Source organism: Macaca fascicularis, chromosome X (genome assembly GCF_037993035.2).
Source record: "Macaca fascicularis isolate 582-1 chromosome X, T2T-MFA8v1.1".
NCBI classification, from domain to species: domain Eukaryota; kingdom Metazoa; phylum Chordata; class Mammalia; order Primates; family Cercopithecidae; genus Macaca; species Macaca fascicularis.
Genome location: NC_088395.1, coordinates 75,303,005 through 75,316,172, shown reverse-complemented (window position 1 = coordinate 75,316,172; position 13,168 = coordinate 75,303,005). Strand labels below are relative to the sequence as shown.

Below are 13,168 nucleotides of genomic sequence, written 5' to 3'. Positions count from 1 at the left end.
TCACTAGTCCTCTTGCATACAAAGCTAAATAACCTACTGAGTTCAGATTCTGTGAGTTCCTGGATCTGCTAGAACTGTACAGCTGGATGCAATTGAGCAGGAGTAGGTAGTGATTCCATCCTGCCACTGAATCAAAGTCCTACTTGTTTTCTTTTTCATAAATAATGAGAGTGCCAACAGGAAAATTTGAGTGCTAGATGGCCCCACACACAAGTTCAGATTGAGATACCCCCTAAAACTTAAGATTCTGCCTTTGAAATGGTACCTGTCTTTGCAAAGGCTCAAGACTCTAGGGTGAGATTAATGGTGTTGTTGTGGTTACTGTATGGAGCAGCTGCTCTCTATCCCTCTCAGACAATTCTTTCTAGAATGCCTATTTGCCTGGTGAGGCAGACTGGACAGCCACTGACCTGACCTCCAAACTGCCCTAGGTGAAGTACATGACAGGGTTCTTCTGAGTCATGAATGCATGAATGATGGGCAGCACCTATGGCTCTGTATGGTCCCTATCCTGACCTGCAAGGGCAGGCAGGGTTTCACAGAGTCCTCCCAGCAGGAGAATGTTAATCTCATCCATTTAGACTTGCTGTAGTTTGAAGATCACCTAGCTGAGTCTCTTGAAACAAGATTCAGGTTAAAAAGTTGTGAGATGCCATGAAGTCCACCCTTGTCTGTATCAGCATTTGGGTCCCAGCCAGTGATGTACTGCTAAATACTTAACAACCAGCTTCCTGAGAAAAAAAAAGTCTGACCTGTAGCATTTGCTGATTTCCATGGTGCAAATACTCCCACAATGGCTGATTTCAAGCTATCAATGTTGTATTAATGAATGCAGAGTTGAGTAGAGAGGTACAGTAACATACCATTATATGTATATTCAGTATTTCCACCATACATACAGAATGGACAAAATAACTTCAAGAGTGTAGATAAGACCTATAATCCCAGCACTTTGGGAGGCCGAGGTGGGCAGCTCACCTGAGGTCAGGAGTTCAATACCAGCCTGGTCAACATGGCGAAACCCCATCTCTACTAAAAATACAAAAATTAGCCAGGTGTGGTGGCACGTGCCTGTAATCCCAGCTACTCGGGAGGTTGAGGCAGGAGAATTGTTTGAACCCAGGAGGCAGAGGCTGCAGCGAGCCGAGATCGTACCAATGCACTCCGGCCTGGGCAACAGAAAAAGACTTTGTCTCAAAAAAAAAAAAAAAAAAAAAAAAAGTGTAGATAAGAATGTAGTAAAATAATGTAATGTATTTAATAGTAAGTTCATGTACATTAATTTTTTTTGTTTCAGTGCTGCCTTTTTAATTTTAAAAAATAAATATATACTTTTAAACATACAGAAAATAGGAAAAAATAGCACATTGAATACCCATATACACACCAGTTAGATTCATTAACATTTTGCCATATATGCTTCATGCCACGTACATTAGTTTTTAATAATGGCTGTGACTAATAATTGGCAAGCAAAATTTCTGAAAATTTCACAATCAGCTCTTCTAAGTCAATACAGACTAGCTCTAGCAACCCTACTAGTCTCAGCTTTCTCACCCCAGTACCGTGATTAACCAATCAGGACAGAGAGAGCAGAGGAAGTGTGAGCATGGAAATGAACAATTTTCTTCTCCCAGTGGACTGAGAAATTTCTCAGCAGTGATAGCAGGGTACCCAACACAAAGCACACAACCTATCCTAGAACAGGCACAATGCTGGTGCATGTGTGTCTAAAAGCAGACTTTAGGGAGACACAGCCCTTCTAACCTTGCAAGCTCATTATTAGCCCTAGAAGCAACTCGTGTAAGTCCTGAGTCATGAGATGTACTAGGTGGCTCCCACACACACTAGGAGGAGCTTGAAAACTCCTCCTAGAATTTCCTTGCTTGGTGCCATCATTCTAAAACAAGACTTGTGCTAGTTAATCCACCCTTCCCCTGGAAAAGATAGAAAGTAGATATGTTGGTGTGCTCTGCCCAGGACAGCAGAAGTTTGGTCATTCCTTCCCTGCTCACACACAGAGAGCTACCGGAAACCACACAGAATCTTTCAAGAAAAGGGTGGCCAGCCTGCCTAGAAAGAAGTCTCATCTATCAAATCTGCCACTGTCTGCAGTCATCTGATGGCCTGCATGGAGCTAAAGGATCTACTTCGCTGATGGCTCAGTCATGTGGCTGCTGGCAGGAGACCTCAGGCCCTCACATTGTGGGCCTCTCCATGGGTTACTTGAATGCCATCAGGACATGACAACTAACTTAACCCCAGAGCGAGTGCTCCACTAGAGAGGGAGCACAGAGGAAGCTGCGCTATCTTTTTTATGATCTAGTCTCTGAAATGTCACAATCACTTCTGCTTTATTCTATTTGTTAGAAGTGAGTCACTAATGAATATCTTTATTCTATTCATTAGAAACAAGACATTAAAAGCAGCTCACCCTCAAGAGGAGGGGAAATAGGGTCTTCCTTTGAATGGAAGGAATAGCAAAAAATTTGTGGACAAATTTGACAGCTACTGCAGTTCTCCCTCTTTCCACCAACTATTAATATTCCTTCTACATGCAAAGTACACTCACTCCTCCCAAGGCTCCTAAAAGTCTCATCCCATTACACTATTAGTTTGAAGTCTAGATTTTCATCACTGAGATCAGGTCCAGGTCCAGGTCCGGGTGCACATAAGGCTCCTCAGATGTAGTTCTTGAAGTATAGCTTCTGGAGTACAGTTCCTCTCAACCTGAGGACCTGTGAACCAAAAAGAAAGATATCGGCCACAGATACAGCCAATATACAATGGTGGGAATGTGTAGAATAACCTCTACAGATGTTACTGTACAAGGAAAGGGTAAAACAGGCACAAAGGAGTCGCTGTTCCGTAAACAATTCTGAAATATACCTAAGGATATGTTGCAAGTTCCTTGATTAGGACTCAGTCTGGGAATAATTCTCTGCACCTCTTGGCTCTCCTCGCTGGGCTCTTGGTTCCATCCTCTGAGTCATCTTTCCTTTTCACAAAAAGTACTCTGTGTTTCCAGGTGCATGATTTTCTCAGCTTTCTTCCTGCTGGTAGAATTTTGGAGATCCAAAGATCTCTTGTCATTTTGTATTGTCTCTGTCCCTTTCAGTTCAGGCTGGAAGTGTTTCCATAAATACAATTGTCTTTAAAACTTCGTGAGTGTTCTCTGATTCTTATTAAGGTTTTCCCCATTACACCACAGCTTTGTCCAAAAATATCTTTGTGATGAGTCCTTCCTAACATTGGACATCTGCTGTGACTACTGAGGGACAGTGCCCTTAAGCTTCTTCAAAGCTCCGTGGCTTGACTGAACAGCTCTTTGAAGCATGACCTTGGATCTTTCTGAGGCTTTAACAAAGGATTTTACAGTCATACTTCCGGTTTTATTTTTTAGACCATGCTTTCCAGAGAGCACCCTGGATTTTACCTTTGTTCCATAGCTATTTCTTAATTTTGGCATTGTTTACCCTTGGAGGATCTAGGAATCTCCAAAATCAGCACTCCTTTTTGTTTAACATTTCTTCCTTCAGCATATCTCTGTCCTTTCACATTTTACGATAAGCAACAAGAAGCAACCAGGCAGCACCTTCAACGCTTTCACTGGAAGTTACTTTAGCTAGGTCATCCAGTTCATTTGGTACATTTTCTACTTTCCAAATAATTTCAGGTGACAGTGGAGCTAAACTTTCTGCCACTACGTAGAAAAGATCCCTCTTCCTTCACTTTCCTATAACATATTCCTTACTCCTATTTAACCCCACACTGGTAGCCTCCTCAAAGCTCAGAATTCTCCAAAAAGTCTATTCAAGAAATTTCAGCCTTTTATGGATACTCTCTTCAAAGTCCTTCTAGCTTTTGCAAAACTGCCTAATTCCCAAGCCACTCCCACATTTTTAGATCCTTTTTTTTTTTTCTTTTGAGACGGAGTCTCGCTCTGTCACCAGGTTGGAGTGCAGTGGCTCAATCTTGGCTCATTGCAACCTCTGCCTCCCAGATTCAAGAGATTCTCCTGCCTCAGCCTCCCAAGTAGCTGGGACTACAGGAGTGCGTCACCATGCCCTGCTAATTTTTGTATTTTTTGTAGAGACGGGGCTTCACTATGTTGGCCAGGATGGTCTTGACCTCTTGATAGCACCCCACTTCCAGATAGCCAAATCTGTACTAGTTATGTTACTGCATAAAAAGTTACTCCAAAACTCAGTGGCTTAAAACAACAAACATACATTATCTCATAGTTTCTGTCTGTCAGGAATTTCAGAGTAGCTTATTTGAAAATGTAGCCTCAGGGTCTGATATGGTTTGTGTCCCCACCCAAATCTCATCTCGAATTGTAATCCCCATGTGTCAAGGAAGGGACCTGGTAGGAGGTGACTGGATCATGGTGGCAATTTCCCCTATACTATTCTCATGATAGTGATTTCTCACGAGATATGATGGTTTTATAAGTGTTTGACAGTTCTTCCTTCCCATGCTCTCTCTCGCCTGCCACCATGTAAGACATGCCTGCTTCCTCTTCTGCTACGATTGTAAGTTACCTGAGACCTCCCAAACCATGTGGAACTGTGAGTCAATTAAGCCTCTTTTCTTTATAAATTACCCAGTTTCTGAATCCTCGTTTCTCACCCTAAACAAAAACCAACTGAAGATGGATCAAAGACTTGAATCTAAGACCTGAAACCATAAAAATTCTAGAAGATAACTGATATGGTTTGGCTGTGTCCCCACCCATATCTCATCTTGAATTGTAGTTCCCATGATTCCCACATGTTGTGGGAGGGACCTTGTATTAGGGTTCTCTAGAGGGAAAGAATTAATTGGAGATATATACACACACACACACACACACACACACACACACACACACACATATACATATAGGAGTTTATTAAGTATTAACTCACACAATGACAAGGTCCCACAATAGGCTGTCTGCAAGCTAAGGAGCAAGAAGAGCCAGGCCAAGTCCCAAAACTGAAGAACTTGGAGTCCAATGTTTGAGGGCAGGAAGCATCCAGCACACAGGAGACAGATGTAGGTTGGGAGGCTAGGCCAGTCGCACCTTTTCATGTTTTCATGCTTGCTTTATATTGGCTAGAGGCTGATTAGATGGTGCCCACCAGATTAAGGGTGGGTCTGCCTTCCCCAGCCCACTGACTCAAATGTTAATCTCCTTTGGCAACACCCTCACAGACACACCCAGGATTAGTATTTGGGACCCTTCAATCCAATCAAGTTGACACTCAGTATTAAGCATCACAGACCTGGTTGGAGATAATTGAATCATTGGGGCAGTTTACCCTATACTGTTCTCATGGTAGTGAATAAGTCTCACAAGATCTGATGGTTTCATAAGGGGAAACCCCTTTTGCTTGGCTATCATTCTCTCTTGCCTGCTACCATGTAATATGTGTCTTTCGCTTTTCACCATGATTGTGAGGCCGCCCCAGCCACCTGGAACTGTGAGTTCATTAAAACACTTTTTCTATATAAATTACCCAGTCTGGGGTATGTCTTTATCAGCGGCATGAAAATGGACTAATACAGTCAACTGGTACTGGTAGACTGCGGTGCTGCTGTAAAGACACCCAAAAATGTGGAAGACACTTTTGAACTGGGTAACAGGCAGAGGTTGGAACAGTTCAGAGGGCTCAGAAGAAGACAGGAAAATGTGGGAAAGTTTGGAACTTCCTAGGGACTTGTTGAATGGCTTTGACCAAAATGCTGATAATGATATGGACAATGAAATCCAGGCTGAGTTGGTCTCAGATGGAGAAAAGAAACTTGTTGGGAACTGGAGTAAATATGACTCTTGCTATGTTTTAGCAAAGAGACTGGTGGCATTTTGCCCCTCCCCTAGAGATTTGTGGAACTTTGAACTTGAGAAAAATGATTTAGGGTATCTGGCAGAAGAAATTTCTAAGCAGCAAACTATTCAAGAGGTGACTTGAGTGCTGTTAAAGACAATCAGTTTTATAAGGGAAGCAGAGCATAAAGTTTGGAAAATGTGCAGCAAGACAATGCAATAGAAAAGAAAATCCCACTTTCTGAGGAGAAATTCAATCTGGCTGCAGAAATTTGCATAAGTAACAAGGAGCCAAATGTTAATAACCAAGACAATGGGGAAAATGTCTCTAGAGCATGTCAGAGGTCTTCACAGCAGCCCCTCCCATCACAGGCCTGGAGGCCTAGGAGGAAAATATGGTTTTGTGGGCTGGGCCCAGGGGCAGAATGATATGGTTTGGCTGTGTTGCCACCATATCTCATCTTGAATTGTAGCTCTCATAATTCCCACATATTGTGGGAGGGGCCCAGTGGAAGATAATTGAATACTGTTCTTGTGGTAGTGAATAAGTCTCATGAGATCTGATGGTTTTATAAGGGGAAACCCCTTTCACTTGTTTCTCATTCTCTCTTGCCTGCTGCCATGTAAGACATGCCTTGGCTTCTCCTTTGCCTTCCACCATGATTGTGAAGCCTTCCCAGCTATGTGGAAATGTGAGTCCATTAAACCTCTTTCCTTTAGAAATTACCCAGTCTTAAGTATGTCTTTATTAGCAGTGTGAGAACAGACTAATACAATAACATTGGGAATACCCTTCTAGACATAGGCCTAGACAAAGACTTCATGACCAAGAACTCAAAAGCAAATGCAACAAAAACAAAGATAAATAGATGGGACTTAATTAAAATAAAAAGCTTCTGCATAGCAAAAAAAATAATTAGCAGAGTAAACAGATAACCCACAGAATGGGAGAAAATCTTCACAATCTAAACATACAACAAAGGACTAATATCCAGAATCTACAAGGAAGTCAAACAAACCAGCAAGAACAAAACAAAATTTCCATCAAAAAGTAGGCTAAGAATATGAACAGGCAATTCTCAAAAGAAGATATACAAATGGCCAAAAAACATGAAAAAATGCTCAACATCACTAAATATCAGGGAAATGCAAATCAAAACCACAATGCAATACCACCTCACTCCTGCCAGAATGGCCATAATCAAAAAATAATAAAATAATAGATGTTGGCATGGATGTGGTGAAAAGGGAACACTTTTACACTGCTGGTGGGAATGTAAACTAATACAAACACTATAAAAAACAGTGTGGAGATTCTTAAAGAACTAAAAGTAGATCTATGTATGATTTGATCCAGCAATCCCACTACTGGGTATCTACCCAGAGGAAAATAAGTCATCATATGAAAAAGATACCTGCACATGCATGATTATAGCATCACCATTCACAGTTGCAGAACTATAGAACCAGCCCAAATGCCCATCAATCAACAAGTGGATAAAGAAAATGTGATACACACACACACACACACACACACACACACACACACACACACACCATGGAATACTAGCATACTACTCAGTCATAAAAAGGAACAAAATAATGGCATTTGCAGCAATCTGGATGAAATTGGAGACCAATATTCAAAGTGAAGTAACTCAGGAATGGAAAACCAAACATCTTATGTTCTCACTTATAGGAAGAGCTAACCTGTGATGATACAAAGGCATAAGAATGATTCAATGGACTTGGGGGACTTGGGGGAAAAGGGTGAGGGGGATGAGGCAGAAAAGACTATATATTGGGTACCGTGTACTCCGCTCAAGTGATGGGTGCTCCAAAATTTCAGAAATCACCACCAAAAAATGTATTCATGTAACCAAATACCACCTGTTCCCCAAAAACCTATTGAAAATAAAAAATATATATATGGGGAAGAAAATATTACTGTTTATATTTAATTTTATACTGTATGTTTTAAAAATTATATTTTTGTTTATGTTTAATATATGTGAACATGTATAATGGATTAAAAATAGATATCAAGAGTGAGTGTTCAAAGTATTTTAGTCATCAAAAAAGTTTGGATGCTATTGTAGTGTGTCGATGAAAAGAGTCAAACTCTAAAATATTTGAAGAGATTTTATTCTGCGCCAAATATGAGTTACAATGGCTTGTGATACAGCTCTCAGGAGGTCCTGAGAACATGTGCCCAAGGTGGTTGGGGTGCAGCTTGGTTTCATACATTTTAGGGAGGCATGAGACACCAATCAAATACATTTAAGAAATACATTGGTTTGGGCCAGATGCGGTGGCTCACGCCTGTAATCCGAGCACTTTGGGAGGCCGAGGCGGGTGGATCACCTGAGGAAAGGAGTTTGAGACCAACCTGGCCAACATGGTGAAACCCCATCTCTAGTAAAAATATAAAAATTAGCCAGGTGAGATGGAGGGTGCCTATAATCCCAGCTACTCAGGAGACTGAGGCAGGATAATCACTTGAACCCGGGAGGCGGAGGTTGCAGTGAGCCGAGATCATGCCACTGGACTCCAGCCTGGGTGACAGAGCGAGACTGTCTCCAAAAACACACAGAAAAGAAAGGAATACATTGGTGTGGTTCAGAAAGGTGGAACAACTCAAAGCAGGGGCTTCTAGGCTATAGGTAAATTTAAACGTTTTCAGATTGACAATTGGTTGAGTTTGTCTAAAGACGTGGGATCAATAGAAAGGAAATGTTCTGGCTAAGATAAAAGATTGTGGAGACCAAGGTTCTTTTGTGGTCTTATAGTGGCTGCCCATAGAGACAATAGATGACAAATGTTTCCTATTTGGACCTTTAAAAGGCAGTGGCCTCTTACTTAATCTCTTCAGGATTGGGAGGGGCTAGAAGAAAAAGATCTAGCTATGTTCATAGAGATTCTTTACAAATGCACATTTTCCCCCACAAAGGACCATTTCAAACTATGGCAAAGTAGAATATTTTGACTTCCTTCTTTGTCATGTAATGTTATGCCAGAGTCATATTGGAAAGTTAGTCATGATATATAGGGTTAAATAAAACCCATCAGATGAGAATTTATGATTTGTAGGGCATGACTCCTATATTTGTAGATAGGAATTTGGGCAAGATAAAAAATCAGACCTCAGTCCTCAAGTGGATGGCCTTGCATGACGTAGTAAAGAACCTGGACTTCATCAAAGGCTATGAGGAACCTAAGGACATGAAGAATGTTAACCAAAAGATCTGATTTGCATTTTAGCTATATTATCCTGATAGCTGTTAGCGTGGATTTGAGAAAAATAAAACTCCAGGAAGGGCGACCATTTAGGAGGCTGTTGCAATCATTCAAAACACAGATGGTGAGAGCCTGGATGAAACTGTAGTGGTATATGTAGATTTTAAAAAAATAAAAGAATTAAAACATGAAAAAAACAAATTACCCAGTCTTGGGCAGTTCTTTATAGCATTGTGAGGATGGACTAATACAGGAAAATTGGTATCACAGAGAGTGGGGTATTGCTATCAAGATAACTTGAAAATGTGGAAGTGACTTTGGAACTGGGTAAGGGCAGAGGTTGTAACAGTTTGGAGGGCTCAGAAGAAGACAGAAAGACGTTGGGAAGTTTGGAACTTCCTAGAGACTTGTTGGATGCTTTGACCAAAATGCTGATAGTGATGTGGACAATGAAGTCCAGGCTCCATCTTCAACTCCATCTCAGATGGAGATGAAGAACTTAATAGGAACTGGAGCAAAAGTCACTGTTTCTATGCTTTAGCAGAGACTGGTGGCATTTTGTCCCTGCCCTAGAGATCTGTGGAACTTTGAACTTGAGAGAGATGATCTGAAATTGGAACTTATGTTTAAAAGGGAAGCAGAGCAAAAACATTTGGAAAATTTGCAGCCTGACAATATAACAGAAAAGAAAAACCTGGAGGGCATTGCGAGATGGCCAAATAGGAACAGCTCCGGTCTGTAGCTCCCAGAGTGATTGAAGCAGAAGGTGGGTGATTTCTGCATTTCCAACTGAGGTACCTGGTTCGTCTCATTGGGACTGGTTGGACAGTGGGTGCAGCACAAGGAGGGTGAGATGAAGCAGGGTGGGGTATTGCCTCACCCGGGAAGTGCAAGGGGTCAGGGGATTTCCCTTTCCTAGCCAAGGGAAGCCATGACAGACTACCTAGAAAAATGGGACACTCCTGCCCAAATATTGTGCTTTTCCTAAGGTCTTAGCAACCTGCAGACAAGGAGGTTCTCTCCTGTGCCTGGTTCAGCAGGTCCCACGTCCACGGAGCCTTGCTCACTGCTAGTGCAGCAGTCTGAGATTGAACTGTGAGGTGGCAGCCTGGCTGGGAGAGGGGCATCTGCAATTGTTGAGGCTTGAGTAGGTAAACAAAGTGGCCAGGAAGCTCAAACTGGGCAGAGCCCATGCAGCTCATGGTCCACTGCCTCTAGATTCCAGCTCTGTGGGCAGAGCATAGCTGAACAAAAGATAGCAGACAACTTCTGCAGACTTAAACGGCCCTGTCTGACAGCTCTGAAAAGAGCAGTGGTTCTCCCAGCATGGCATTTGAGCTCTGCGAATGGACAGACTGCCTCCTCAAGTGGGTCCCTGACCCCTGTGTAGCCTAACTGGAAGACATCTACCAGTAGGGGCCAACAGACACCTCATGTAGGTGGCTGCCCCTCTGGGATGAAGCTTCAAGAGGAAGGATCAGGCAGCAACATTTGCTATTCTGCAGCCTCCGCTGGTGATACCCAGGCAAAGAGTGTCTGGAGTGGGCCTGCAGCAAACTCCAACAGACCTGCAGCTGAGGGACCTGACTGTTAGAAGGAAAACTAACAAACAGAAAGGAATAGAATCAACATCAACAAAAAGATCATCTACACCAAAACCCCATCTGTAGGTCACCGACATCAAAGAACAAAGGTAGATAAAACCACAAAGATGGGGAGAAACCAGAGCAGAAAAGCTGAAAATTCTAAAAATCAGAGCACCTCTTCTCCTCCAAAGGATTGCAGCTCCTCACCAGCAATGGAACAAAGCTGGATGGAGAATGACTTTGACGAGTTGGCAGATGTAGGCTTCAGAAGGTCGGTAATAACAAATTTCTCTGAGCTAAAGGAGGATGTTCAAACCCATCACAAGGAAGCTAAAAACCTTGAAAACAGATTAGATGAATGGCTAATTACAGTAAACAGTGTAGAGAAGACCTTAAATGACCTGATGGAGTTGAAAACCATGGCATGAGAACTTTGTGACGCATGCACAAGCTTCAGTAGCCGATTCGATCAAGGGGAAGAAAAAGTATCAGTGATGGAAGATCAAATTAATGAAATAAAGTGAGAAGACAAGGTTAGAGAAAAAAGAGTAAAAAGAAACAAACGAAGCCTCCAAGAAATATGGGACTATGTGAAAAGACCAAATTCACGTTTGATTGGTGTACCTGAAAGTGATGAGGAGAATGTAACCAAGTTGGAAAACACTCTTCAGGACATTATCCAGGAGAACTTCCCCAACCTAGCAAGGCAGGCTAAAATTCAAATTCAGGAAACACAGAGAATACCACAAAGAGACTCCTCGAGAAGAACAACCCCAAGACACATAATTGTCACATTCACCAAGGTTGAAATGAAGGGAAAAGTGTTAAGGGAAGCCAGAGAGAAAGGTCAGGTTACCCACAAGGGAAACCCATCAGACTAACAGCAGATCTCTTGGCAGAAACCCTACAAGCCAGAAAAGAGTGGGGGCCAATATTGGACATTCTTAAACAAAAGAATTTTCAACCAAGAATTTCATATCCAGCCAAACAAAGCTTCATAAGTGAAGGAGAAATAAAATCGTCTACAGACAAGCAAATGCTGAGAGATTTTGTCACCACCAGGCCTGCCTTACAAGAGCTCCTAAAGGAAGCACTAAACATGGAAAGGAACAACCAGTACCAGCCACAGCAAAAACATGCGAAAATGTAAAGACCATCAATGCTATGAAGAAACTGCATCAATTAATGGGCAAAATAACCAGCTAACATCATAATGACAGGATCAAATTCACACATAACAATATTAACCTTAAACATAAATGGACTAAATGCCCCAATTAAAAGACACAAACTGGCAAATTGGATAAAGAATCAAGACCCGTCAGTGTGCTGTATTCAGGAGACCCATCTCACGTGCAAAGACATACATAGGCTCCAAATAAAAGGATGGAGGAAGATCTACCAAGCAGATGGAAAGAAAAAAAAAAAAAAAAACCAGCAGGGGTTGCAATCCTAGTCTCTGATAAAACAGAGTTAAAACCAACAAAGATCAAAAGAGACAAAGAAGGCCATTACATAATGATAAAGGGATCAATTCAACTGGAAGAGCTAACTATTGTAAATATATATGCACCCAATACAGGAGCAACCAGATTCATAAAGCAACTCCTTAGAGACCTACAAAGAGACTTAGACTCCCACACAATAATAATGGGAGACTTTAACACCCCACTGTCAATATTAGACATATGAATGAGACAGAAGGTTAACAACGATATCCAGGACTCAAACTAAGCTCTGCAACAAGCAGACCTAATAGACATCTACAGAATTCTCCACCCCAAATCAACAGAATATGCATTCTTCTCAGCAACACATTGCACTTAGTCTAAAATTGACCACATAATTGGAAGTAAAGCACTCCTCAGCAAATGTAAAAGGAGAGAAATCACAACAAACTCTCTCTCAGACCACAGTGCAGTCAAATTAGAACTCAGGATTTAAAAACTCACTCAAAACTCCACAAATACATGGAAACTGAACAACTTGCTCCTGAATAACTACTGGGTAAATAACTAAATGAAGGCAGAAATAAAGATGTTCTTTGAAACCAATGAGAACAAAGATACAACATACCAGAATCTCTGGGACACATTTAAAGCAGTGTGTAGAGGGAAATTTATAGCACTAAATGCCCACAAGAGAAAGCAGGAAAGATCTAAAACTGACACCCTAACATCACAATTAAAAGAACTAGAGAAGCAAGAACAAACAAATTCAAAAGCTAGCAGAAGGCAAGAAATAACTAAGATCAGAGCAGAACTGAAAGAGATAGAGACACAAAAAAACTCTTCAAAAAAAAATCAATGAATCCAGGGGCTGGTTTTTTGAAAAGATCAACAAAATTGATAGACTGCTAGCAAGACTAATAAAGAAGAAAAGAGAGACTTATCAAATAGATGCAACAAAAAATAATAAAGGGGATATCACCACCGATCCCACAGAAATACAAACTACCATCAGTCAATACTATAAACACCTCTATGCAAATAAACTAGAAAATCTAGAAGAAATGGATAAATTCCGGGACACA

The 13,168-nt window shown here is 41.4% G+C and overlaps 1 protein-coding gene across 1 annotated transcript in view; it reads right to left on the bottom strand.

The window, feature by feature from the left end:
* Positions 1-1,282: 1,282 nt before the first annotated feature.
* Positions 1,283-13,168, bottom strand: part of YIPF6 (Yip1 domain family member 6) — a 78,490-nt gene continuing 66,604 nt past the window's right edge. The window contains exon 7 of the mRNA XM_045384437.2: positions 1,283-2,738. Within this exon, the coding sequence (XP_045240372.1) occupies positions 2,644-2,738 (95 nt within the window). The 3' untranslated portion in view covers positions 1,283-2,643. The remainder of the gene's footprint in view (positions 2,739-13,168) is intronic.